Genomic DNA, 24,098 nt, shown 5'->3' with positions numbered 1-24,098 from the left:
CTGAGACAAGGTCTGGGGGGACAACAGAGTCTGTGGAGAACCTCTGGTTCACTCCTTGAAACCCATCATCTCCTTCTCCCCTCTGCCCCTGCATTTTTGAAGCATCCTATTTGTGGAGTCATCTGCTCCTTTCCTTTATATATCTAAAACCAAATGCAAAGGTGGAGGGAAAAATGTCAGTATTTATTGCCTATGTTTTCCTTGGACTTCCTTCTGTTAGACGTGTTCTTTGGTTTGAAAAAGAAATTAGCTACTTAGTAAATTAAGAAGTTTGAGACAGAAGTAGTGAGTTTCATCAGCTTCATTAGAGGTGTCTGTGCGCAGCTGGAGTCTGCACTTGTTTTCCCTTGTTCCCTATGTTGTTAATGGGGGAAAAGAGAGAGCTCTAGAGAGAGGCTGGCTCCTCCCAGACTGTAACTGGCATGTGAAAGAAGTGTTACCAGTCTCTTCCAGACACTCTTCTCCCTCTCTGCACTGACAAGATGGGAGGAAGCTAACTTGCTCAGACTGAAGTGCCTGACTTTTAGACATCTAAAACATCACCCTGCTTAGTATTATTTTGTTCCAGATGCTTCCTATGTCAAATAATCAAAAAGACAGCCTTTAAGTTCTTTAAGATGAGACGATTTCCCCCCTCCCCTAAAGGGAAAGCAAGGCATTTAGGTCAGGACATTTAATAACAATGTTCCTCAATGTTTCTGGAGAAACAGAGAGGAAGAAGATGTGGAAGAAAGCAGGGGATTACAGAAGAGATCCTCGATATTGGCTTGTTTTGAGACCAGCAGCCTCACAGATTTTCCAAGTCAAAAAAGGCAAGCACTGAAAAGTAGAAGGAATAACTTTCAAAATACTTATCTAAATGGATGGGCTGGCATCTGTAGATACTAGTAAGTATTTTTGCCAGGAGATTAGGTTGGCTTTTGAAGCACAGATGTGATGGATGTTTGCAAATGGTCGAAGTGAACAGGGAATTTCCCAGGCATGGCATGAACTAGTTCACAACCTCTTTACAGTACTGTGCTCTTGAGAAAGAATGCTTTGTGAGTGGCTGGAAAAGGTAGAAAGAAGACAGTAAAATCTCTGAGGACTCTCACTGAAATGTGAAGCAGAGAAATCAGGGTGCAATGAATGGCTGAGAGGAATATTTCTGTCTGTGCTACCTAGGAAGCAAGCAAGGGAGCAAAGAAGGAAGGATCTACCCTCCTGTCGAGACTGTGAAATTCTCACACTTGTTTCTTCATGCTCCTGTCTCTGCAGGATGTACTGAAATTAGACATGGGACCAGGAAATGAAACTGCAGTTGCTGAGTTCATCCTGGAGGGTTTCTCAGGGCTTGATCAAAGACTACAGCAATTTCTCTCCCTGCTCCTTCTACTCACATACCTGACAACAGTGACAGGGAACACAATGATCATTTTCCTCGTGTGTGTGGATCACCACCTGCAAACTCCCATGTACTTTTTCATCAGCAATCTGGCATTCCTGGAAATCTGGTTCACATCCTCCACAACCATCACGTGGTTGGCGATTCTGAGCTCTGGAAGGAGACCAATCTCATTAAGCAGCTGCTTTGCCCACTCCTATTTCTATTCTGCCCTGGGTTATACAGAGTTCTCCCTCCTTGTTGTCATGTCCTTTGATCGCTATGTTGCCATCTGCCAACCTTTGCATTATGCTGCTGTCATGAGGCAGCAGCTCTGCACCCATCTGGTTGTTGCTGCGTGGGCCATAGGCTTCACGCTCTTGCGTTACCATCTGGTCCTCCTCTCAAAGCTGACTTTCTGTGGCCCCAACAAGATCCACCTTTTTTTTGGTGACAGCTCCCCCTTATTCACACTGTCCTGCTCTGACACCAGCCTGCTTTGGAAAGCAGACCCCATTTTGATATTGTTTCCATTGCTGGGTTCCTTATGTTTAATCCTGGTGTCCTACATGTGCATCTACCACTGTATTCTGCACATGCCATCAGCATCTGGGAGGAAGAAAGCTTTTGCTACATGTTCTTCCCATCTCACCAACTTAGCCATCGCATATGGATGCTGCATTGTTCTCTATGCACGGCCCTCAGAAGGGGTTTCCTTGGAGACCAACAGAATTGTAGCTTTGCTGAACACTGTCCTGTACCCGTTCTTAAACCTCTTCATCTACAGTCTCAGAAACGAGACTGTGAAACTGGCCCTGAAGGAAGCCATTGGCTGTGCAAAGGTTCGGCTTTTCCCCCAGTCATGATGCTTTTCATGACAGCAGTTCTAATTATGTACCATATATTACATCACACACATATATATATAGCTATTAAATACAGGTGCCTCAGGAGATTTATGTTCTCATTGGATTGTAGTGGTGAAAGGAAGGAACGTGAATTGTGAGTCTTAGTTACAGGGGGTTCTTATAAACAAAATCTAAAAAATATTAATAAAATGTTGAACACACACACACACACACACTTCTTAGGACTGGGGCATAGACTGCCAGTGCATGCTGACACAAGGAAGTTTTCATAAGTCATCTCAGGAAATTTAGCTGAAAACTCTGGGGACAATATCCAGGGGTTGTTGAGAAAAGCTCAGAACACTTTCCCTGAATAACAGAAGGTGCTCAGCATGAAAATTAAGCTCAGACACTACAATGGGTTCAAATTCATTGGATTCAAATCCATAAAACACTTCTCAGTTTCATTAGTGTGATGAAGACAGCCTCACTGATTTGTCAATGATAGCATGCAGACGATAGTTTTATTATTCACTTTGGAGGAAGGTTTCTTAAAAATTCACATTTTTTTAACATGTCCACTTTTGTGATCGTATGTCCATTTTTGTGAGCATGTCCACTGTTTAAAGCCCTGCTTTATCTATCTCCATTGATGACTCTAGGATGCATTCTCCCGAAGGAAAAAAAAAGAACATCATATTTCTTCTTGGAGAATTAGGCATTTTCTACCTTCCTTTTCTTTCCTGAAGGATTATTTCATCATCAAGATTTTTTTCAAATAAACTATGTATGCTTCTATCACACTTTTTTCTTCTTGTCCATCAATGAAATTATATATTCCTCCCTATCGACCCTTATTTTTTACTTCTGTCTCCATCCATATCTTTACATGGCAAAGTGATGGGCAGAAGCATGTACAATTGATAAAAGGAAACATATTTTAGAGGAATAATCAACACACAGAGATCCCTTTTCTCCTTTTATTTTGGATTCCACAGGGAAAAACAAAGCACAGAGGAAGGGAAGGCATTGCCATTGCTTTACTCCTGTGCAGTTGTTTCTAATCAGCATTTCATTTTGTTAGGGCCTCTGAGGGGCAGAATTGTCCTTAACAGCTCTTTTAAAGTTTGTGTGTGAGTGTCCCATTTCCGAAGGGAATTCTACAAGGGTGAACTCTTTATAGGAAAATCCATCTCCTCATGTGGGACCCCAGGGAAGCTATGGCACGTTGGGTGACCAAAGCTCAGCCCAGCAGAGCACTTGGGTGCTCTTGAGCAGCTTGGTCATCCTGCTCTGGGTGGGTCCTTGTGCACCACAGTGAAGGATGTGGTGGCCCTGGGTCTTCCCATCCAGACCCACAGCTCCACCGGCAACACAGGGTTAGGGTATGCAGGCAGATGACTAGGCTCTGCCTCAGGGTTGAGATAACTGAACAGGGCGTGAGAAACTAGTGGCTATGAGAAATCATTGGACACTGCAGGGAACAGAATGAGACCCTGCCAAGTCCAGACAGCACAGTGAGGGATGGCTGGATTTCAGCGGTGGTTAAGGGAGAGTTATATGAGAAAAGGACAAGCTTCACACATAACTGGTGTATTGGGAATCCTCCGGGGAGTAGACTCTTGCAGCACCAGCAGTACTGAGGTAACGATATCAGAAGCACTACATGAGGCAGGGGTTACCTAGCTAACAGTACCAGAAATATTAAACTTGAGTACATAGGCAGTAAAAGTGGGACCAATGAAGAAAAAAATACTTAGAGATGGGCTGTTTATTTCAAAGGGGATAAAGCTGGAGAAAGGGAGGGATCAAGCTGCATCATGGAAGAAGCAGCATGGGAAAATGGAGGCAAAGGGAATAAAAGGGGCCAGTCATATGTAAGCAAGCTGCTGGCAAGGACACTTGTCTGGCCAGGCTGTGTACCTGCTCTCTGCGGTGTAGCCTATCATTGTATTAAATCCTTTTCCTAGCTCTTTTCTGGGTGAGCGTGCTCGCTGTTCTGCATGAGTGCATGTGTGGAAGGCTTGCAGATGTCAAGGCAGCCAGCTACCAGAGACACCCGTGCGAGGGTGCGTGTGAGGTCTCCTGCAAGCTTTGAGTCTGGTTAGCTGGTGAGCAAGAACAGGACCAGGCCGTTTGTATCGTTCATGTTTATGAGTGTTGCTCACGTCTCCGTGGTGCCTGTAAAGGTACTGTGCCCCTGCCGGAGTTGATTTTTTGGTGGTCAACCATGTCCGTACAGAGTGTGTATGCCTCTTGGAAGTACATGCCCTGTCTCGCTACTGGCAGGACCAGGGAACAGAGAAGCACAGCAGTCTCCCTTCCAGTGGACCAGGAAGGAGGAATCCCTTTATTCAAAAATCCACTGGATCCAGCGTCCTCTAACAGTGCAGGCCTTGGAGGTGCTGCAGCCACTTGGTCTTGATGTCGAGGTCCCGCTTCTCTGTCACCTTGTGGTTCCCAAAGGGCACAGAGGCTTAGGCTTTGGGGCTGCAGCATGAAGGACCGGCTTTGGCACACATCGTTCTAGTTCCCCACTATTGATTTAAGCAATACAAATACAGAGATCTTACAAGTGTTTGGGTCAGTGATCCCCTAGAGTCAAAGGGAGTTTTGTTTTGTTTTTTTCTGATCAGACTTTCCATCTGCCAGCCTTTATCATAAAAGTGGCTGGGGTTGGATAGGCAGTGCCATATGATCTACCCTCCATTTCTAAACCATCCACAGAAAGTAGCACTACTTAGTCAGTCTAAATAGCAGGGGCAATGGCCACTGTTTTGTTGGTGGTCCATAAACAGGACAGTTGTGCTAAGCAAAACTCTGTTGTCTAAGGATCTGTTACACATTACTCTACACATCTTCATCATGTCCAAGGGTAAAAAAAAAGCTGGGGGATATTTAAGCCAAATAACTATCTCAAATATCTCAAGACCTGTTTTCTCCTTTTGCACAACAAACATTACTCTCCTGTTAAGTATGGTAGGAAGGTGTTTGGGTCGAGAAACTTTTTTGAGCTCCGTCAGGCATTGCACAAACATCTCCATAGCTGCATTATTGCCATTTCTGCCTGCTCTGAGACTGGGCACAAGATAACATGGGCACAAGAATAAGGGGCCTTAACTGCAAGCTGATGTGTAGATCTGGGGCAGCACAAGGCCCTGGCTATTAGTCTTTAAATGGTTTGTCCAGGATTTTGTGAGAGAGGTACCCAGTCTACATGGAAAAGCATCACAAATGTAAAAGCTGGGAATGCTTTTTGTACCGTGAAAAGATCTTGAACGTCAGCCAGCACCAGTGTTTCACACCTGTGGTCGAACCCCAGAAACAGGGAAGGGCTGTATTTGCTGTGATGTGTAACGTGCAGGAAACTGGAACCAATCACATTTCTCTCCTGGAGGTAGCACTGGAAGTAGCGTGGGATGAAGAAGGGGTGGAAAGGAAAGCTTGGTGAGAACGGGAGTTCAGGAGGGTCACAAGTCTCGGGGACTTTCTGGGGTTGGCTCCACCCGCGCCGGCTCGAAGGTCTCCATGGCGAGGGACAGTCTGTGACACACCATGCTGCATCTCTACGGTCGCCTGGAGGGGACACCCTCCCTAACATCTCTATGCTCAGGTGGCTCCTCTGGGCCGGCCTCCAGTGCCTCTCTATGCTCTCCCAGCAGAGGGACACTCTGGGATCCCCCCTCCAGCCCCTTTCTTGGGCTGCTGATGGAGACAAAATTTCAGGGCCACCTGCTCATGGCAGATAATGCCAAAGGCTGTGATGGCCCCTGGGTTGTTCACCCACTTCTGAAAAAAAGGCCACGGCCTCCCAGGGCTCCTGTCACATGTGCCTGCATCCCCTTGCGGAGACTCGCCCAGGCCCCGGGCCACAGCGGGGCCCTGTGGCAGCAGCGCCCCGGCAGCAGCATTTCCCCACCAACACTCCCCTGCAGCACAACTTCCGCAGCCCAGGGCCAGCCCGGCGCCGCTCCCCCTCGCTCACCGCCCTCCGCCCCGGCCCCGGCCCGGCCGGCAGCAGCCGCTGCACGCTCCGCGCACACGAGCACACGCCGGGCCGCAGCGTTGCTCCGGGCTCCCTGCGCAGCAGCCGCCAACACCCGCCGCTGCCGCAGCTGCTTCTCCACGGCCTCGAGAGCGGCGCCGCGGCGGGGCCCAGCGGGGGCGGGACCGGCGGCACCAGGGCGGTGGCCATGGACACACAGGCCCCGCCCCCCACAGGGCCGGAAGTGCCGCCTCCCACGGAGCATGCGCACTGGCGCAGAAGAGGGCAGCGAGGGCCGGGCCGGGGCTGCCCAGGCCCTGCCGGGAGGGAGAGCGTGAGAGGCGGCTGGTGCCGCGCGGGGCAGCGTCTCCCGGCGCGGGGCCGTCCGGAGCCTCGAGCTGCAGCGCCGGGAGCTGCCATGCCAGGGCCGAGGGCCGAGGGCCGAGGGCCGCGGGCTGGGCAGAGCAAGCAGCTGTGCGCGCGGGGGCAGCCGGAGCCTCCGCGGCCTGGTGTGTGCGAGCAGCTGCTGAAGAAGGCCCGGCCTGGCCTGGGCTGCCTCCGGCCCCGCGGGAGCCCCCGGCTCTTGCGCCCTTGTGCTGACGGCCCCGAGGCTCAGTGCCGGCTGTGGTGGCCATCTGTCAGCGCCGTCCCGGCCGCGAGGGGAGGGCGTGGGTGCAGCTGGGCTTGTGGTGGCTCCAGGCTGGAGGTGACAGCAGGCGTGGTGGAGCCAACAGAGGTGTTGCTGGTGCTGTCTGTGGGCAGAGTGGTGTGAAGGCGCTTTCTGAGCTTCCTTGCAGACCTGCTGGTCTCTCCGTGGGCTTCAGAGTCTCGGACTCCTTTCCCTTCCCCCCACCACAGCAGCAGGGATCTGGAAGCAGAGGCTCAGGGAAGCTCCTTGCCTTTGGTGTCATCCCTGCCTGGAGCTTCCTGCTGAGAAGCCCCTGGGGAAGTGTCGTGGGGGCGAGCGGGAGCTGTGAGCAGCCCTGCCCCACGCAGCCCCTCCTCATGGGGAATGAGCCTGCCCTGCCGGGGCCGCTCCTTCCCCCTGAGCTTCTGCAGCCCATGTTCACCCTGTTTGTAGTTACCCCTGGATGTTGCCGGGAGAAGGCTGGGTTGTGCTTTGTGTCTGCTGGGAGACCGATGCTGGCGAGTTGTGACTGAAGGATCAGCATGAAATGTGCCTCTGGCTAAGAGCTGGACTGGAGCACACAGGCATTTTTTGTCACCTTGGGTTTTGCCTTCTGAAATACCAGCATGTGCTGACCGAGAATGGATTTTGATAGGAATGGATTTGCACTTAAAATTGACGCCCTGCTTTTTTTGTAAGTCAAATTCGGTAGCATATTGGCAGCCGATATTCTCTGTATGACAGGAAAGGTGCAGTTAAGGATATCAGCTTTGTTCTGCGGACGCTTTGTACATCTGATACCCTCAACGCTTGGGCCGCTGGCCAGCAGAGCACCGGCACAAGAGCCCCGGGATGCAATGCTGCCACTTCACCGTGGAGCGCGAGAGAGTTGGTGCAAGAGGGACGGGGGCTTCAGCCAGTGCTTGTGGGGTGGCCTTGGCCCTGGCACAGTGATGCACCCAACATGCTGCCAGCAGCAGCAGCCGTGCAGATCTGAGCATGCACTGGTGCAAGAAGAAGAAACATGTCCTGAGGAGTCATGTTTTAATTCTGCATTTCGGATACCGTAATTCATATTGCTGTCATGTACCCTGATAGCAGTTTTTTCATGACCATCCCTTCCCTCATGTGTGTTGCTTCTGTGTGAAAGTGCACAAGTGATAATTTCTGCTGTTTTACTGTCCCTGTAGTTCACACCCTGTAAAGCCTGATCGGAAACCTGTTGTTAAAAGTGAGGGCTGGCTAAGATAAGCGGAGCACAATGAAGACACCTGCCTTGCTCTGCCCTGCTCCTGGAAGTGGTCTGCTGCAGGCTAGGCTGCCTCTTGGAAGGCTTTGTCATCTCAAAAGTGATTATTACAGCAGTGTGTCCCTGGCAACTCTCGGTGCTAAATTCCACACGGATGCAGAATTGGTTCACTTTTTAGGTCATTTTCACTGTACAGGTTTTGAAGGAAATGATTTCTTCTGTGTGTCTGAGAGGGCTTGCAAGCATTTCCATACATAATGTTCTTTTGTCTTCCCTCTGCTGTTCATTCTTGTATCTCTTTTTTGTTCTCTCCCTCCCCACTTAGCTTTCTCACTCTTAGCATGCTGCTGAAGCAAAGGAAAGGAACTAGGGTGTGTGTGTGGGGGGGGGAGAGGCAGGGGGGAGAGAGGGTGCTTAAAAGGTGCAGAAGGCAGGTATGTAAAACTAGGGAGCCCTTTTAAAAGATATGGATTTTCTGCTCTCCTGTTATGGGGAAAATCAGGAAATTGAGAGGAAGAAGAGAAAAGAAACTTTTTTCTTAAATGAAAGTCAGTAGGTTGTATATTAAACGCAATTAATTAATGGTATTAACTCCATTCCCCCACCCTTCAATCTCAAGGGCTTAATTTCATTCTGGCTGTGCCAGGGGCACGATGGGAAAGGGCAGAGTCAAGAGGCTGCGGCCTGGCTCTTCAGTGCAGCCGCAGGGCAGAGGGCTCGAGGGTAGTAAATGAGCGTGGGGAGAAACAAGCCCATCTTCTGAAGCTCAGCACCCAAGTTCAGCTTTTTTTTTTTCTCTTTTTATGGTAGCAGGTTGGGGGTTGATGTCACATCGAGCTGAGGGGGGTGTAAAACCATGCTGCAGCAGCACATGGTCCATCGCCTACAGTCCTGCTCTCAGCCCGTGCCAGTCCTTGCAGTTTTGTGATGAGAGGGATTTCTGGCTGAAAACAAACCCCATGAGTAGGAAGAGGATCACAGGAGAGGGGAGCACCTGCTTTGCGGGCTGGCCTGGGGTTACAGCAGCTGGAGGAGGTGCTGAAGCTGAGCCCGCAGTGAGGGAGTGAAGCTGCAGGTTGTCACGCTTCATTTGGAAGGAGACTGTTCCCATCTGCCAACCTGATGGTCAACCAGGTGGCCAAGCTGGTGAAGAGAGCCTTAAAGTGGGAGTGAGTGGGAGGAGAGGGTGACAAAAAAGAGGGAGGATGTAATGGTGTGGGATGGCAATGAAAAGGTGCAGGGTGATGTGGGGAAAAGAAACGCCGAGAGAGCAGTGGGAATGCAGGGAGCTCTGCCTAGGGACGGACGGTGAGGCATTCGAGAGTGTATGGGTGAGGATCAGGGGGCAGACCAACAGGGGTGGCCTTGTAGTGGATTTCTGCAATGGATTGTCTGAAGAAGGGCAGCCTCTGCAAGGCCCAAGGAGCGCTGAGCTGGGGAGAGGAAAATTTGTCCTGCTCTGCAGATGCCAGCTCCCAGGCGGGCTCAGAGCTAGAACAAGAGGCTTGGAGGCAATGACGTGGCGATGGATGTCCCCACGGTGGCCACCAAGGCATTGAGATGGGGATCCCCACAGTGACCACCAAGGCATTGTGATGGGAGTCCCAATGGCGACCACCAGGGCTTTGTTGATGGGGGGTCCCCATGGTCACCACGAAGGCATTGAGATGGGGGTCCCCATGGTCACTACCAAGGCATTGTGATGGGAGTCCCCACGGCGACCACCAGGGCGTTTTGATGGGAGTGGCGTCGTGCCCACAAGGCCATTGTGATGGGGCAGTCCCCGTGGTGACCGTGTCTTTGCTGGGGCCAGAGCCCTGAGGTCCTCACTCCAAGGAGAGCAGCTTGATCAGGAGGAAGCAGCTCCCCTTGGTGCCAGAGTGGCAGGTCTCTGGAAGAGGATCCTGGAGATGGGCAAGGAGCGGCAGGCAAACGTCTGCTCCCAGCCCATGGATGGGCTTCCAGGCACACAGGAGCGCAGGAGGAGAGGCCACATCCCAGACTAGCCTCCTTCAGGCCTTCAGCTTCACAACGTGTCACAGCTTCAAATGAGCTCTCTAGAGCAGCACTTTCCATGCCCTTGGTGCGTAGAGAAGACTTTGGGTAGACAAGCAGGAGACAGGGGAGAGAAAGAGCAGAGACATCAGAGTGCAGAGCTGGGGCTCCCAGCATCACAGAGGGGGTGCCACAGGCTCAAGAAGCAACCCAAAGAAGTAAAGGAGTCCTTCCTTTTGCAGTGACTTGGAAAGCCACATCTCTCACAGTATTCAAGGGGGATGGAGTCTCCCTTCTGCAAGATTTGTCCCTGGACTGTGCAGAGACTAGGAAGAGCAGGAAGGTCGGTTGCAGGGATGTTCTCAGACTTCAGCAGCTGCAGAGCTGGGTGCTGGTCCTCTCACAAACTTGGGAGTGAGTCAAAATGCAGGTCCTGAGGCATTGCACTGCCTCATAACCTCTGCACTGGAGCCTGGACAGCAGCACTGCAGTGTGTGGGCATGTCCTGAGAAGCCCAGAGTCATAAGACGTGGCAGATCCAGGATGTCAGCGCTGTACAGACAGACCCTGGGAGAGCAAGGGTGCCTGTGGGGAGGAGGAGGGCAGGGGGCTGAGGAGCGTATCCAGGGGAGAAGCACAGCCCCAAGGTGACACTGAAAAGCCCAAGGACCAAATGAGGCCCAGGGATGAGAAATGGCTTTCTTCAGGCTCAGCCAGAAGGAAAGATGGGCAAATTTCATGGGAAATGGGAAAACTTCCCCACATTTGCTACCTGGCCTCGCCCATGGCTTTGGAGCCTGGCAGGCTCCAGGGTCCTGGATAAGGGCCTCTGGATGATGTGTGTTAGGCCATTTGCTCTTTTCTGGCATAGCATCTCTAGCTCAAGCACTGCCGACTGAGAAACCTTGCCGAGCACTTTTAAAAGCAAAGAGCCTGCCTTGGTGCCTAAAGGAGGAAAGCTACGTCCTGTCCCACATCATTGTCCTACATCCTGCTTCCACAAAAAGAGGGGCCCACAGCAGAAACCAGTTTTGAGGCTCACCAAAGCATTTCTCAGCCTGTGGCCATGCTTTGTGCTGGTTCATCCCACATGCCTTGGCTCCTGTAAAAACGCCAACCCCCAAACCCCAGATTCCTGCACAGGTCTGCCCAGTGCAGTGACCTGTCAGTGCAGGGGTGCAGAAGTGACGTCTCCAGTGCCCCATTTGAGATATTTCACAGTCTTTGGCACTGTCTGGAGACATTCCTGAAGGATTTATCAGAAAATTATGGAAAATAACTGCAGTGAAGGCAGGTGGCTGCTTTCCAGCACATGAGGGGAAATCTCTCTGCTCTCTCCCTGCCTGTGCCATCTCCATGGCAGTGACCTACTGAGCCCCAGATGACACGAGCTGAGGTCCCAATGGGACATGCCCCATCACAGGGATGTCTCCCCGGTGTCATGGGCAGGGTCCCTCACTTCCCTGTGAGGCCGAGGCACTCCTGGGCACTGCTCACACCCTCCCCACGGCTGCCCTTCATAGTGGCTCCATGGCAAGGAGAGGGGACAGGAGGCAGTGGGGACCACGTTGGGGTAGCAGGAGGAGCAGGGGCATGTTGGAAAGGAGTTTTGGGTAATGAGATGGGAAGAGCATCCTGTTTCTCTGGCTGGAGAGGTGAAACGAGAGCAAGAGGGCAAGCGAGATGGAGGACTGCTGGATGGACAACTTCAGCCAGGACCACAGCTCCTTGTACCCTGCGCTCCTGCGGCTCTCCACCAAGGGTAAGGGCTTTGGGAGCTCCTTCCCAAGGTGTCGCACAGAGACAACTGCCAAAACCGCTGTGGATCCCGGGCTGTGGGGGTGCCTGGACAGGGTTGGGGGCTGCTGCGAGAGCCCTGCCTGAGGGTCCACTCTGGCTCAGGGGACAATGTGGCAGTCAGGACTGCTGGGTCCTGGGGCTGGGGCTGTCCTGAGCCCCAAGGCTTCTGTGCAAACAGCTCCATCACCTCTTAGGGTGGGGGGGGGGGCATGGGAATCCATGACAGGTTTCCCTGGGAGTGGGTCCCCCTTTGGGGTCTGGCTCTGAGAGGAAAGGGGTCCTGCATCCCAGAGGCTGAGGTGGCCTGCAGCTCCATGGGGCTCTCAAGACCCTGCTGGAAATGTCCATATACCATAATGAAACCATCACCTTTAAATAACACCAAGTCCTCTGTGTGTTTGGGAAAATCTCTGTTCCTTCCCCCTGGATCCTTCCAACTTGGCGCAGCATGTTTTGCGCTCAGAGATGCCATCTTCAGATGGCCACTGCCCCTGTCCTCCTACAAATTGGGCTCAAACCTCTGCACCCAAAAGAACATACATTGGAGAGAGCAGATTGGAAACAGGCAGAGGTGCAATCCCCATTCAATAGGTCCTGGCTGACCCCAAAGTCTTTTCTCTGAGCTGGGGTGGGCAGTGCTGGGGTGAGCCCAACACAGCCATCTCCCCCAGCCCCCTCATGACCCCACACCACCGCTCCCTAGCCGAGCCCTAGGGCAGCCGTGGGCAGGGGGCTGGGGCAGGAGGGGCGAGAGGACACTGCCCTGCCCTGCCCTGCCCTGGGGGCAGCAGGACACTGCCTGCGGGCTCCGGTGCCACGGCCAGCCCCAGGGCCACCACGCCAGCGCCATGGCTGCCATCAGCACACGCCCCAGAGCTGCCCCGGCGCGCCCCACACGGCCCCCAGGGAGCAGGGCAGCCAGCAGCCCCGCGGGGCCCCTGACGCACAGCCCAGCCCCGCCGGGGTAGCGGCCGTGTCCCGGGTCCCTGCACTGCCCGCACACACGGCGCCAAGCTGCCCCCAGGCCCCGCCACGCCCTGCGATGCCGCCCATAACATGGCACCCCACCGCGGGGGACGGGGCGGACATACCCGCCAGGACAGGATGGCCCAGCGTTGCCATGGCATCGCCCCAGTGCAGCCTTTCTATTGGCTGTCAGGAGGAGGAGGGCGGGCATCGATTTCACTGATGGCTCTGTCAGCCAATTGCAGTCCAACATGTGGGGAAAAATAAGGCGTCAAAGAAATAGGTGAAAGAGGAGCGGGAGCAAAGCAGGCGAGAAGCGAGCGGGCGAGAGCGTTTGGTGGGGGCTGCGGGCGCGTTCAAATGGCGGCGGGTGCCCTCCCGCCGGGGTGGGGCAGCGGTGCTGGCTTTGCCGGGGCTGCTTTGCTGCAGGAGCTGCAGCAGGGGCTGGTGGGGCCGTGAGCAGGGGCCAGAGCGACGTGGGCCAGAGGGGGGAGCTGCCCTGCAGGCAGACGTGGCGGCCTGCCGCGAGCAGCTGGGCCGGGGCGGCTCGGTGGGGTTTGGGGGCAGGAAGCTTTGGCCCTGTGGTGGCTCTGGGATCCCTGTTAAAGCGTTTCCCTGAGGTGCTGCTGCCAGCGCAGCCCCAGGCGCTGCTCGGAGCTGCATTTGGGAGGTGCTGGGCAAAGTGTGAGCAGGCTGCTGGTGTCCTCGCGAGGTGCCCTTCCCAATGGTGTCTTCTGTTGTGAAAACTGCATTTCCGAGTGTCTCTGAGAGAGGCTGTGCCCGCATGTCATGCCGTGCCTTAGCTGTTGTTTTTGCTCCCTGCCTCTTGCTTTGCGCCGAGACCTGTGAGCCTGGCAGCAGGGTGAAGGGTGTTTGCAGAAGAGCTGTGTAAGTGTGAGCTGTTTTGCTTGTCAGGGGCCCTGAAAGTTGATGAACGGCCAGTGCTTGCACTTGCCATTGTTCTTTCCATGCTCCTAGGTCAGGGTGTAGAGTTGCTGAATTGTGTCTCTGCTGGTTTCACCAACTGAGATGCCCTGGCCTGAGTCCTTCCGCGTGTCTCCAATTGTGAGGGCCTAAAATAGGAGAATGCTTGCTGTCCTGGATGTGTAGAGGATTTTCTGGTTTTGTTCAGCATTGGGGAAGGAAGCAGAGTTCCGAGTTGTGGGAAGGCTTCTCCCTGTGCCTGGGACATGAGGCCCTGCTGTCTTCAGTTTCATGATCGCTGTTCCCATGCAATCCTCCCGTTAGAAAATGTTGCCAAGAATTACTTGCAGGCTGTTCTCCAATTCTTAAGTTTCATAGGCTAGGTGTTGATAATGCATAGCAGCAGCTAATCTTTTGGTGTAGTAACTGGTAGGCAATGGGTGTTTCAGAGCACTGTGAGTATTATGAGGCCTTGATGTGAATCTGTGATGTGATGATGTGGATCAGGGAGGCCGTTCAGTAGGTGGCTCAGCCCTGGAGGATGGGAGGGGGAGCTGCAGGTGGCAAGAGCCCCATGGTCAGGGTGTGGGTAGTGAGGTCAGCACTGTCTATGAGAGCTATGCCAGAAAATCACCAGTGTGAAATCAATTCTTTGTAAGTAGCTGATAGGCCATCAGGAGGCACATGACTTGGCTCTTGCTGATGAGGTCATTTCTACTTGAGTACCTGAAAGGCCATCTGGAGGAAGAAGGCTTGTCTGTTGCTTGTGAGGTCACTTGTAAGTGATGAACTGATTGGATCTCAGGAGCTCTGTGAGTGGAAAGGTGTTTCTGAGGTTGTTTCTACCAGAGCGGTTGATAGGGCAGCAGCAGGTCCACATCTGGGATATGTTTGGGATATGTTTATTTTTGAGAACATTTTTGCCTGAGGAGCTGATAAGGCAGGATTTGTCCCATGGCTGGGGAACTTATAGTGCGGTAGTTTCTATCTTGGAGTCTTCTAGGCCAGTGACAGAGACATGGCCGTGAAGGTGACTGTGAGGTCATGTCTTTCTGAGTCCCTGCTAGGCCAGCAGCAGGCAGTTAGGCATGGGCGTTGCTTGTGAGGTCTCTTTTGTCAGAGTACCTGCTAGGCAGGCAGTAGTTGATGGCTGGGGGAGTTATTTGGAGGGAACTTCTGTCTCTGAAGGGCATAGGCAAGCAGCAGGCATGTGGTGGGTGTATGGACTTGTGAGGTCACCTCTGTGTGAGCAGCTGACAGGTGAGGAGAAGACACATGGCTTGGATGCTGGTGGTGAGGTCACTTCTGGGTTTGTTGTGTGTGATCAGAGGAGGGCTTGACCCCTGCAGAGCTCTACAGCAATACAGAAGTGCAACTCATTAATCAAGCAGAAGTGGATGTTCCACGTTATCTGACACAAATTTTATTCCACTCCGTCATCATGAGTTAGTACTGCTACATTTCAAATGCAGATGATGTTCTGTGGTGAGCATGGCCATGGAGTTTGCCTTTCCACTTGTTGCTAAGTAGAAGCTTGCAGCGTCCTTGCAGTCAGCTAGGGAGTGCAGCTAGACTTTTGAGGCTGCTAAATGAATGTAGTGCTGGTGTGAGCAGTGGTGTGAATAATCTCTTCTTGCCAGGGTGTGTGTGCTTTAGAAGTTGCCCCTGTCAAAAGAGCAGGGAGCTTGTGAGATTTTCCTGCAAGGTCTGAATGCTGTCTCCCAAACACGACCCGGTATACAGACATGGTGTCAGCTGTGCCAAAAAGAGGAGTGGAACATCTCAGTGGATCTGCTGGCTGTGCTCTCAGCAATAGAGCTCAGCACAGAGGGGAGACATTTGCCCCTGCCTGTTGCAACTCTGTAAGGCCAGCAGAACTGACAGTACCACTCCGATTCTTTCTTTCTTTCTAGGTTGCTGCACTCATGGAGGTTCCCAGTGCAGTGCTAGAGCCGCTGAGGATGGAGGCAGGATGCCAGGCTGTGTCCCTGTACCTGTCAACATCTTGGCCAGCGTCGTGAGCCCTCTGTGAAAGCAGCTGCAAGTAACTGAGAAGAGGCTATGTATGGATGCGAAGGCCTCCATAAATGGGCCTGTCTTCCCTGGGTGACTTGGGGTGTGGGTTCACCTCCTGGTACCTCTGCTGTGCTGCAAATTCCACATCCCACAACTGCTGTTACTGCCAGCCCGCTCAACAAATGCTCTTGTGCCCCCTCCTTTTCCTAGGAGGTTGTGGTGCCACACAGGATGAGTCCAAGAGCCTTATAATAGATGCCAGCATGTCTTGAGTGCCTTTGTGTGAGTGCCCCAAAGCGTCCGTAGCTTGACCTGAGGAAGTCTCAGAGCTCTTGGGCTGCTGGCTCTGGGAGGGGTGAAGATGTGCCCAGGGCCAGGTTGCCCGTGGCACCCAGCCCTCCGTGCTCTGTGAAGGCAGCTGTGGAGCCCGGACTGCTGCTGCAGAGACTGTGCAGCCAGGAGAGCTGTCATTTCAGCAGCCATCCAGTGTGGGTCTGCCTCATTCCTTGGGCCTCATTTCAAAGGTTCTGCACCCTTTTTCCCTTCCCCAGGGCTCCTTGTGCAAGTAACTAAGGAAAGGAACGGAGGTTCCTTTGGGCTCAGGAGGCCTTCAGGATTCTCAACTGTTTCTGCATTGTATCTGTAACTTTTATATTACTAAAGAAAATCGCCATGCCCCCATCCCTAGCTGGAGATTCCTGAGGGGATGGGGGTGGAAAGCAGCAGCCTGCTGTGCCCTAAGCAAGCAGGATCCTTCCCTCTGAACAGAGCAGCATCACCCAAGGATGCAGCTCTGTGCCTGATCTTGTGCTGCTCATTTGCAGAGGCCTTGTGAACCTAGAGTGCCTTGGCCACCTTGTGGTGTTACCTCAAGAGCTTCCCTGAGTGTCTGGGTTGCGGAGCCAAGGGAAGGCAGCGAGCAGAGCAGTGGCTGTGGAGTGTGCAAGTGGCGAGTGTCCTGCATGCATCTGTTCTTGCTGGCACTTGGTTGTATCTAGCAGAAGAGGCAGCTGTGTGGGGCAGAGGCAGTGTGCTTGTAGAGTAGGTGTCAGAGCAGAGGTCTGGCGTCAGGTTGATGGCTGGTGCAGTGCTGATCTGATCTGAGAGTGTCAGAAAGCCTTTGTAGTGCAGCTGCTGCCTCAGCTGATCTCTGTCCCTAGAAATGCACTGGAAATGGAAGTGGCATGCTGCTGTCATTGTGCAGGTGCTGCAGTGCAAAGGCTCCCAGCTGGGACTTGATGGTACTAAAGGAAAAGCGAGACCAATCGTTCCCTTTTGTGATTTGTCGCCAGGGTGAAGAGTGGAGCTGTCGCATGATGTGGAGAGAGTCCTGCCAGGAGATGAAAGCCATTTGCAGAAGACTGTTCTGTGTGGAGTGATCACAGCGTAATCGAAGGACGTGAGAGTGGCCCAGGTGAGCTTCTCCTCTGTGAAGGTTTGCACTTTTCAGCTCCCTTGTGACTCAGTCCCAGATAGGGCAGCAGCAGGCAGGTCAATGCCATTTGTGCTTGTGAGGTGAGCTGTGCGTCTGCATCTGGTAGGCCAACAGCATGCAGGTAGCTTTGGTGATGCTGGTGAGGTCTCTTGTGTCTGCATGCCTCATAAAGGGGGAGCAGGCCCATTGCTGCTGTCGGTGCTTTTGTGGTCAGTTGTGCATCGGTATGTGACAGGCGATCAGCATGCACATTGCTGCTGTTTGTGCTTTTGTGGTCAGTTGTGCATCGGTATGTGATTGGCGATCAGCATGGACATTGCTGCTGTTTGTGCTTGTTGAGGTCAATTGTGCCTCAGTCGCAAAGAGGCCAGGAGCAGATATGTGGCTTCATGGCTGCCTGTGAGGTCACTTGAGCCTGAGGACCTGACATTCCAGCTTGCTGCATATTGCTGCTGCTTGTGTTTGTGGAGTCATTCAGCCTCAGTATCTGCTAAGCCACTAGGAGTCCCATTGCTCCTTTTTTGTATTTGTGAGGTCACTTCTGTTGAGTGCCTGATAGGCCAGTGCTGGTGATGTGGGTGGAGTTTGTGGTTGTGATGTCACTTGTGGGTCAGTGCCTGATAGGCCAGTGCTGGTCACGTTTGTGCAGTTTGTGTTTGTGATGTCATTTGTGGCTCAGTGCCTGATAGGCCAGTGCTGGTGCTGTGGGTGCAGTTTGTGGTTGTGAGGTCACTTGTGGCTCAGTGCCTGATAGGCCAGTGCTGGTGCTGTGGGTGCAGTTTGTGGTTGTGATGTCACTTGCGTCTCAGTGCCTGATAGGCCAGTGCTGGTCCTGTGAGTGCAGTTTGTGGTTGTGATGTCTCTTGTGTCTCAGTGCCTGATAGGCCAGTTCTGGACACGTATCTGTAGTTTGTGGTTATGAGGTCACTTGTGGCTCAGTGCCTGATAGGCCAGTGCTGGTGCTGTGGTTGCAGTTTGTGTTTGTGAGGTCACTTGTGGCTGAGTGCCTGATAGGCCAGTGCTGGTGATGTGGGTGCAGTTTGTGCTTGTGATGTCACTTGTGGCTGTGTGCCTGATAGGCCAGTGCTGGTGATGTGTGTGCAGTTTGTGTTTGTGATGTCACTTGTGGCTGAGTGCCTGATAGGCCAGTGCTGGTGCTGTGGGTGCTGTTTGTGGTTGTGAGGTCACTTGTGGCTGAGTGCCTGATAGGCCAGTGCTGGTGCTGTGGGTGCAGGTTATGGTTGTGATGTCACTTGTGGCTGAGTGCCTGATAGGCCAGTGCTGGTTCTGTGAGTGCAGTTTGTGGTTGTGATGTCACTTGTGGCTGAGTGCCTGATAGGCCAGTGCTGGTTCTGTGAGTGCAGTTTGTGGTTGTGATGTCACTTGTGGCTGACTGCCTGATAGGGCAGTGCTGGTCACGTGTGTGCAGTTTGTGGTTGTGATGTCATTTGTGGCTCAGTGCCTGATAGGCCAGTGCTGGTACTGTGGGTGCAGTTTGTGGTTGTGAGGTCACTTGTGGCTGAGTTCCTGATAGGCCAGTGCTGGTCACATGGCTGCAGTTTGTGGTTGTGATGTCAGTTGTGGCTGAGTGCCTGATAGGCCAGTGCTGGTGCTGTGGGTGCAGTTTGTGTTTGGGAGGTCACTTGTGGCTCAGTGCTTGATAGGCCAGTGCTGGTGCTGTGGGTGGAGTTTGTGTTTGTGATGTCACTTGTGTCTCAGTGCCTGATAGGCCAGTGCTGGTGCTGTGGGTGCAGTTTGTGTTTGTGATGTCACTTGTGGCTCAGTGCCTGATAGGCCAGTGCTGGTGATGTGGCTGCAGTTTGTGTTTGTGATGTCACTTGTGGCTGAATGCCTGATAGGCCAGTGCTGGTCACGTGGCTGCAGTTTCTGGTTGTGAGGTCAGTTGTGTCTCAGTGCCTGATAGGCCAGTGCTGGTGATGTGGGTGCATGTTGTGTTTGTGATGTCACTTGTGCATCAGTTCCTGATAGGCCAGTGCTGGTGATGTGGCTGCAGTCTGTGTTTTTGATGTCACTTGTGCCTGAGTGCCTGATAGGCCAGTGCTGGTGATGTGGGTGCAGTTTTTGTTTGTGATGTCACTTGTGGCTGAGTGCCTGATAGGCCAGTGCTGGTGATGTGGGTGCAGTTTGTGGTTGTGGTGTCACTTGTGGCTCAGTGCCTGATAGGCCAGTGCTGGTCCTGTGGGTGCAGTTTGTGGTTGTGATGTCAGTTGTGTCTCAGTGCCTTATAGGCCAGTGCTGGTCAGGTGGGTGCAGTGTGTGTTTGTGATGTCACTTGTGGCTGAGTGCCTGATAGGCCAGTGCTGGTTCTGTGAGTGCAGTTTGTGGTTGTGATGTCACTTGTGGCTGAGTGCCTGATAGGCCAGTGCTGGTGATGTGGCTGCAGTTTGTGGTTGTGATGTCACTTGTGGCTCAGTGCCTGATAGGGCAGTGCTGGTCACGTGTGTGCAGTTTGTGGTTGTGATGTCACTTGTGGCTGAGTGCCTGATAGGCCAGTCCTAAACACATGGCTGGTGTTTGTGGTTGTGAGGTCACTTTTGCCTCAGTTCCTGATAGGCCAGTGCTGGGCACGTTGTTGCTGGATTTACCTGTCAGTTTACTTCTGCCTCAGCACCCCATAGTCCCACAGTATGTTCATATCTCCTCTTTGTCGATTTGATGTCATTGTGCCCCTGTACCTTATAGGCCAGCAGGAATCACATGGGTGCCATGCGGATGTGAGTTCACTTTTGCCTCCGCGTCTGATAGGCCCCTAGCAGGCAGAAGGTTTTACAGCTTCGTTGGAAATCACTTTTGCTCAGTACCTGGCTGAGAGCACAAGAAGGATCTTATTGCCAGCAATAATACTTAAAAACTTAGAAATATGACTCCTGCTGCTCATTACCAGTACCCAAGAGCAAACAAAACAGAACAGATTATTTTATCTGTTTGGCTCCCCAGACAGAACACAGCGAGGTTTCCATCTGGTGAGCACTGGCACTGGTCTTGCATGCCTATGTTTATCGGCTGCGGGCTCCCGGAGGTCTACTTCAATGGGCACAGCAAATGCCCCGGGTGTGGGAGGACCCGGAGAAGGCAGCTCGACCTTTTTCTGCAATAGTAAAGGGACATCCCATTTGTTAGGGGGATGTTCAAGTATTGTTACAACAGATATTTTAGCCAGGGGATAGAGAACGGATATTGGGAAAAGGATAGGGAATTGGCAGACTGAGATAGAAACCGACAACCTTGACGAGTAGATCCGAATTGGGATTATAATAATACAAATGATTGGGCAGCATGTGAAATGGCATGCCAAAATCTGGTTTTAGCTATAAGAACTGCCGGGCAAATGGGTGTTATCTCAGAAAAGGTACTAGCGTTAGCAAAAGTCTGAGGAACACTCAATTTTTGAAACAGTCTGCTTGCGGCAAACTATGCTCTTATGCTATGGAGGGATGTCTGTGGAAAATGTTAATGAAAAGCTGGCAGCGAGCGTATTGGTCCAGCAAGCAGCACCAGCTATCCACGAGTATTTCAGAAAACATGCTCCCGGGTGGTGGGGAGAGAATTTACAGACGATACTATCGTTATCAACTTTCATATACGATGGAAGATCAGCAAAAGAAAGGAAGGAGAAGGAAAGGCGAAAGCGGGAGGAAGTGAGTATGTTGTCAGCAGCGCTGGGAGGAATTCCAAAGATGAAAGGAAAGGGAATAAATGTGAGTGGATGAGGTCAAAGAGAAAGAGGGACCAGAAGAGCAGGAATGGGTGTAAAACAGCACCCGCCTTTCCTGGGAGGCTGAACAGGGATTTGAGCCTGTGATTGCTGATTTGATTAAGAATGGAATTATAGTACAATGTACTTCCCCTTGTAATACCCCTGTATTGCCTGTGAAGAAACCAAAACTGGACCCAAATGGGGAACTGGTATACCGCTTTGTACAAGATTTGCAAGCAATTAATAAAATAGTGGATCTACCACACCCTGTGGTCCCTGATCTGATCCAAGTCATTACGGAAATTCCCTCAGATGCAAACTGTTTTACTGTTGTGGATCTAACGGCAGCTTTCTTTACTATACCAGTCCATGAAGAGTCACAGTTCCTCTTTGCCTTTACTTGGAAAGCACAGCAGTGTGCATGGACCAGACTGCCACAAAGATTCATGGATTCTTCCACACTGTTTTCGAGAATATTGAAAAGAGATTTACAAACGATTATGCTGTCAAAAACCATCCCTAAACTGATGCAATATATAGATGACTTGTTGATTGTGAGTACTGATTGTGATGTTTGTTAGCCAGATAGTAAAACATTGTTGTGTGCCCCAGCAGAAAAGGTGCATAAAGTCTCCCTTGCCAAAAGGCAGTTGTGCCAGCAACAAGTTAATTATTTGGGAATGATAATTCGGTCAGGAGAGAGATTGATCTCATCGGAGTGAATACAAGCAAGCCAGGAAATACTAGTCCTTCAGATGAAAAGGCAGGTTAGGGCCTTTTTAGGTGCAATAGGATTTAATAGGTATTGGATACCCGGATTTAGTGAAAAAGCAAAGGTATTAACACAGTTAACTAAGGATAGTGAACCAGATTTAATGGTGTGGACTCCAGAGGTGGAAAAAGCATTTAAGAGTTAAAGCAGGAAGTTATGGAAGCTCCCGCTCTAGCTTTACCGGACTCTGGTAAGCCCTTTGTGTTATATCTGAATGAACGAAAGGGAATCACAAGCAGTGTGCTAGTTCACAAAACTGCTCGGCGCTGGCATGCGATAGCTTATCAGTATGAGCTAGTTTTGCTCACTGAACCAAATGTAATGTTAGAACAGTGTGATATGCTAAACCCAGTTACTCTGTTACCAGAAATACTGCAAGCTAAGGAAAAATTATTTCACAGTTGCTTGGAAACAATAGATTTGAGGCTGACTGTTCTGCCTACTGTGGAAGAAGAGCCCCTGCACAATCCGGATTTAATATTGTTCTGTGATGGATCATCATACTATGAAAAGGGTCGAAGGGTTGCTGGGTATGCAGTAACTACGCAATGTATATATAGTGCTGGAAGCGGGATCCCTTCCAGGACATTTTGGGGCTCAGGTGGCGGAATTGATAGCCTTAACCCGAGCATGTATTATAGCCATGAGTAAGACTGCTAATATCTATACGGACTCCAAATACGCTTTGGGAGTGATATTTGCAACGGGAATAATTTGGAGAGAAAAAGGGGTTTTGACCGTGGCAGGACATCAAGTAGCCCTCCGAGATCAGATTGTAGAGTTATTAAGGGCTTTGGAAAAATCTCTGCAGTTAGCAGTCCTGTATCAGAGGGCTCACCAACGAGACACTTTGGATATAACTAAGGGAAATAACCTTGCTGATGCCACAGCAAAAGCAGCTGCCCTACAACCACTGCCTACCAAACTCGGGCCACGAGAAGAAATGGTAATGACTGAAACTATAGAAGAACTGGAGAAAGAACACCAAGCAACACCTAAGGAAGAGGTAGAAGGATGGAAGCGTTTGGGAGCAGAACAAAAAAAGGGGATATGTTTTTTGCGGGGAAAACCGTTGCTCCCTAAGATCATGTTGATAACACTAGTAAGAGAACTCCATGGACAGATGCACGGGGGGATGTTGTATTTAGACAACGACATTTCCCAGTCATGGGCAGCACCTGGTTTGACTCAAGCAATTTTATAAATAACGAAACAGTGTTTAGTATGCATGGAATACAACACTAAATCAAAGCTAGAAGCTAAAATAAAAGGAGGGCGTCGTTAGGTTTGGATGCCGTTTCAAAAATTACAAACGGATTTTGCAGACATGACCCTGAAAGAAGGACAGAAACATCTGTTAGTCATAGTTGAACAATTATCCCGTTGGGTGGAAGCATTCCCAGTCAGGAAGGCTACAGCCCAAGTGGTAGTAAAAGCCTTACTGAAAGATATCATACCACACGTTGGGGTACCGGAGGAAATAGATTCTGATAAAGGAGCTCATTTTACTGCTGAAATACTAAAAGCAATATATGAAACACTGGAAATTCAGAGAAGACTACGTAAACCTTATCATCCTCAATCCTCAGGGCAGGTAGAAAGGATGAATCGTATACTAAAAATGAAGTTAGCCAAAATTTGCAGGGAGACTCAGTGGAAGGGGACAGAAGCATTGCCATTAGCGTTATGGGAATTAAGGCGATGCCTGGGCACAAGCCATGGGTTGACCCCTTTGAAATTTTGTTTGGCAGACCAGGTAGGATGCCAGGAACTTTTGTGCCAGCACATACCTGCCCTTTGGCAGGAGATGAAGCTGTTACCCAATACGTTATGTGTCTGCAGAATAGTTTCAAGAATAAGAGATATACAGCTGTAATTACCCAACCTCTGCCTTTAGGAGATTACCTCCATCCATACTGACTGAGAGATTATGGTATTGTAAAAACTCATAAAGCCAAAACCATGTTACAACCAAACTGGGAGGGCCCTGTACAGGTGTTATTGTGCCCTTATTCTGCTCTTAAGGTTGCAGGTAAAGAAACCTGGATTCATCACTCCCAAGTAAAGGCGACCCCCAGCACTGCGACCTCCTCAGAGGCCATTCCAGTTTCTTGAGCATCTGCTGCAGAAGAGAGAATTCCTGTGCAACAGCAGGAAAACCTCTTCAAGGAAAACTGTATAGATTTGTCACACTCTGTAATTATTTTGTGCTATGTGTTTAAATGTGATTTCTGGGTCATTTCTGTCTTTTATAGCTATTACAAGTTTAACCCTAGGCTGGGAAAATAATCGCACTGTACAATTTATGACTAAGGTCTCACAAGTAGGGAATGTGTCAGAATGTTGGTACTGCCTATACCAGCCTCAATCCCTGGACACCAATTTTGGTTGTCTAGCAG

At 51.3% G+C, this 24,098-nt stretch overlaps 1 protein-coding gene across 1 annotated transcript; it reads left to right on the top strand.

The window, feature by feature from the left end:
- The first annotated feature begins 1,239 nt into the window (after positions 1–1,239).
- Positions 1,240–2,229, top strand: LOC136996385 (olfactory receptor 6C3-like). The gene has a single exon (XM_067317310.1). The coding sequence runs from the start codon at positions 1,240–1,242 to the stop codon at positions 2,227–2,229; it is 990 nt and encodes a 329-aa protein (XP_067173411.1).
- The last annotated feature ends 21,869 nt before the right edge of the window (positions 2,230–24,098 follow it).

The sequence above is a fragment of the Apteryx mantelli genome, unplaced genomic scaffold, assembly GCF_036417845.1.
Source record: "Apteryx mantelli isolate bAptMan1 unplaced genomic scaffold, bAptMan1.hap1 HAP1_SCAFFOLD_34, whole genome shotgun sequence".
Taxonomy (NCBI): Eukaryota; Metazoa; Chordata; class Aves; order Apterygiformes; family Apterygidae; genus Apteryx; species Apteryx mantelli.
Note: the sequence above shows the minus strand (reverse complement) of the source record. Positions and strands in the feature narration are given on the sequence as shown.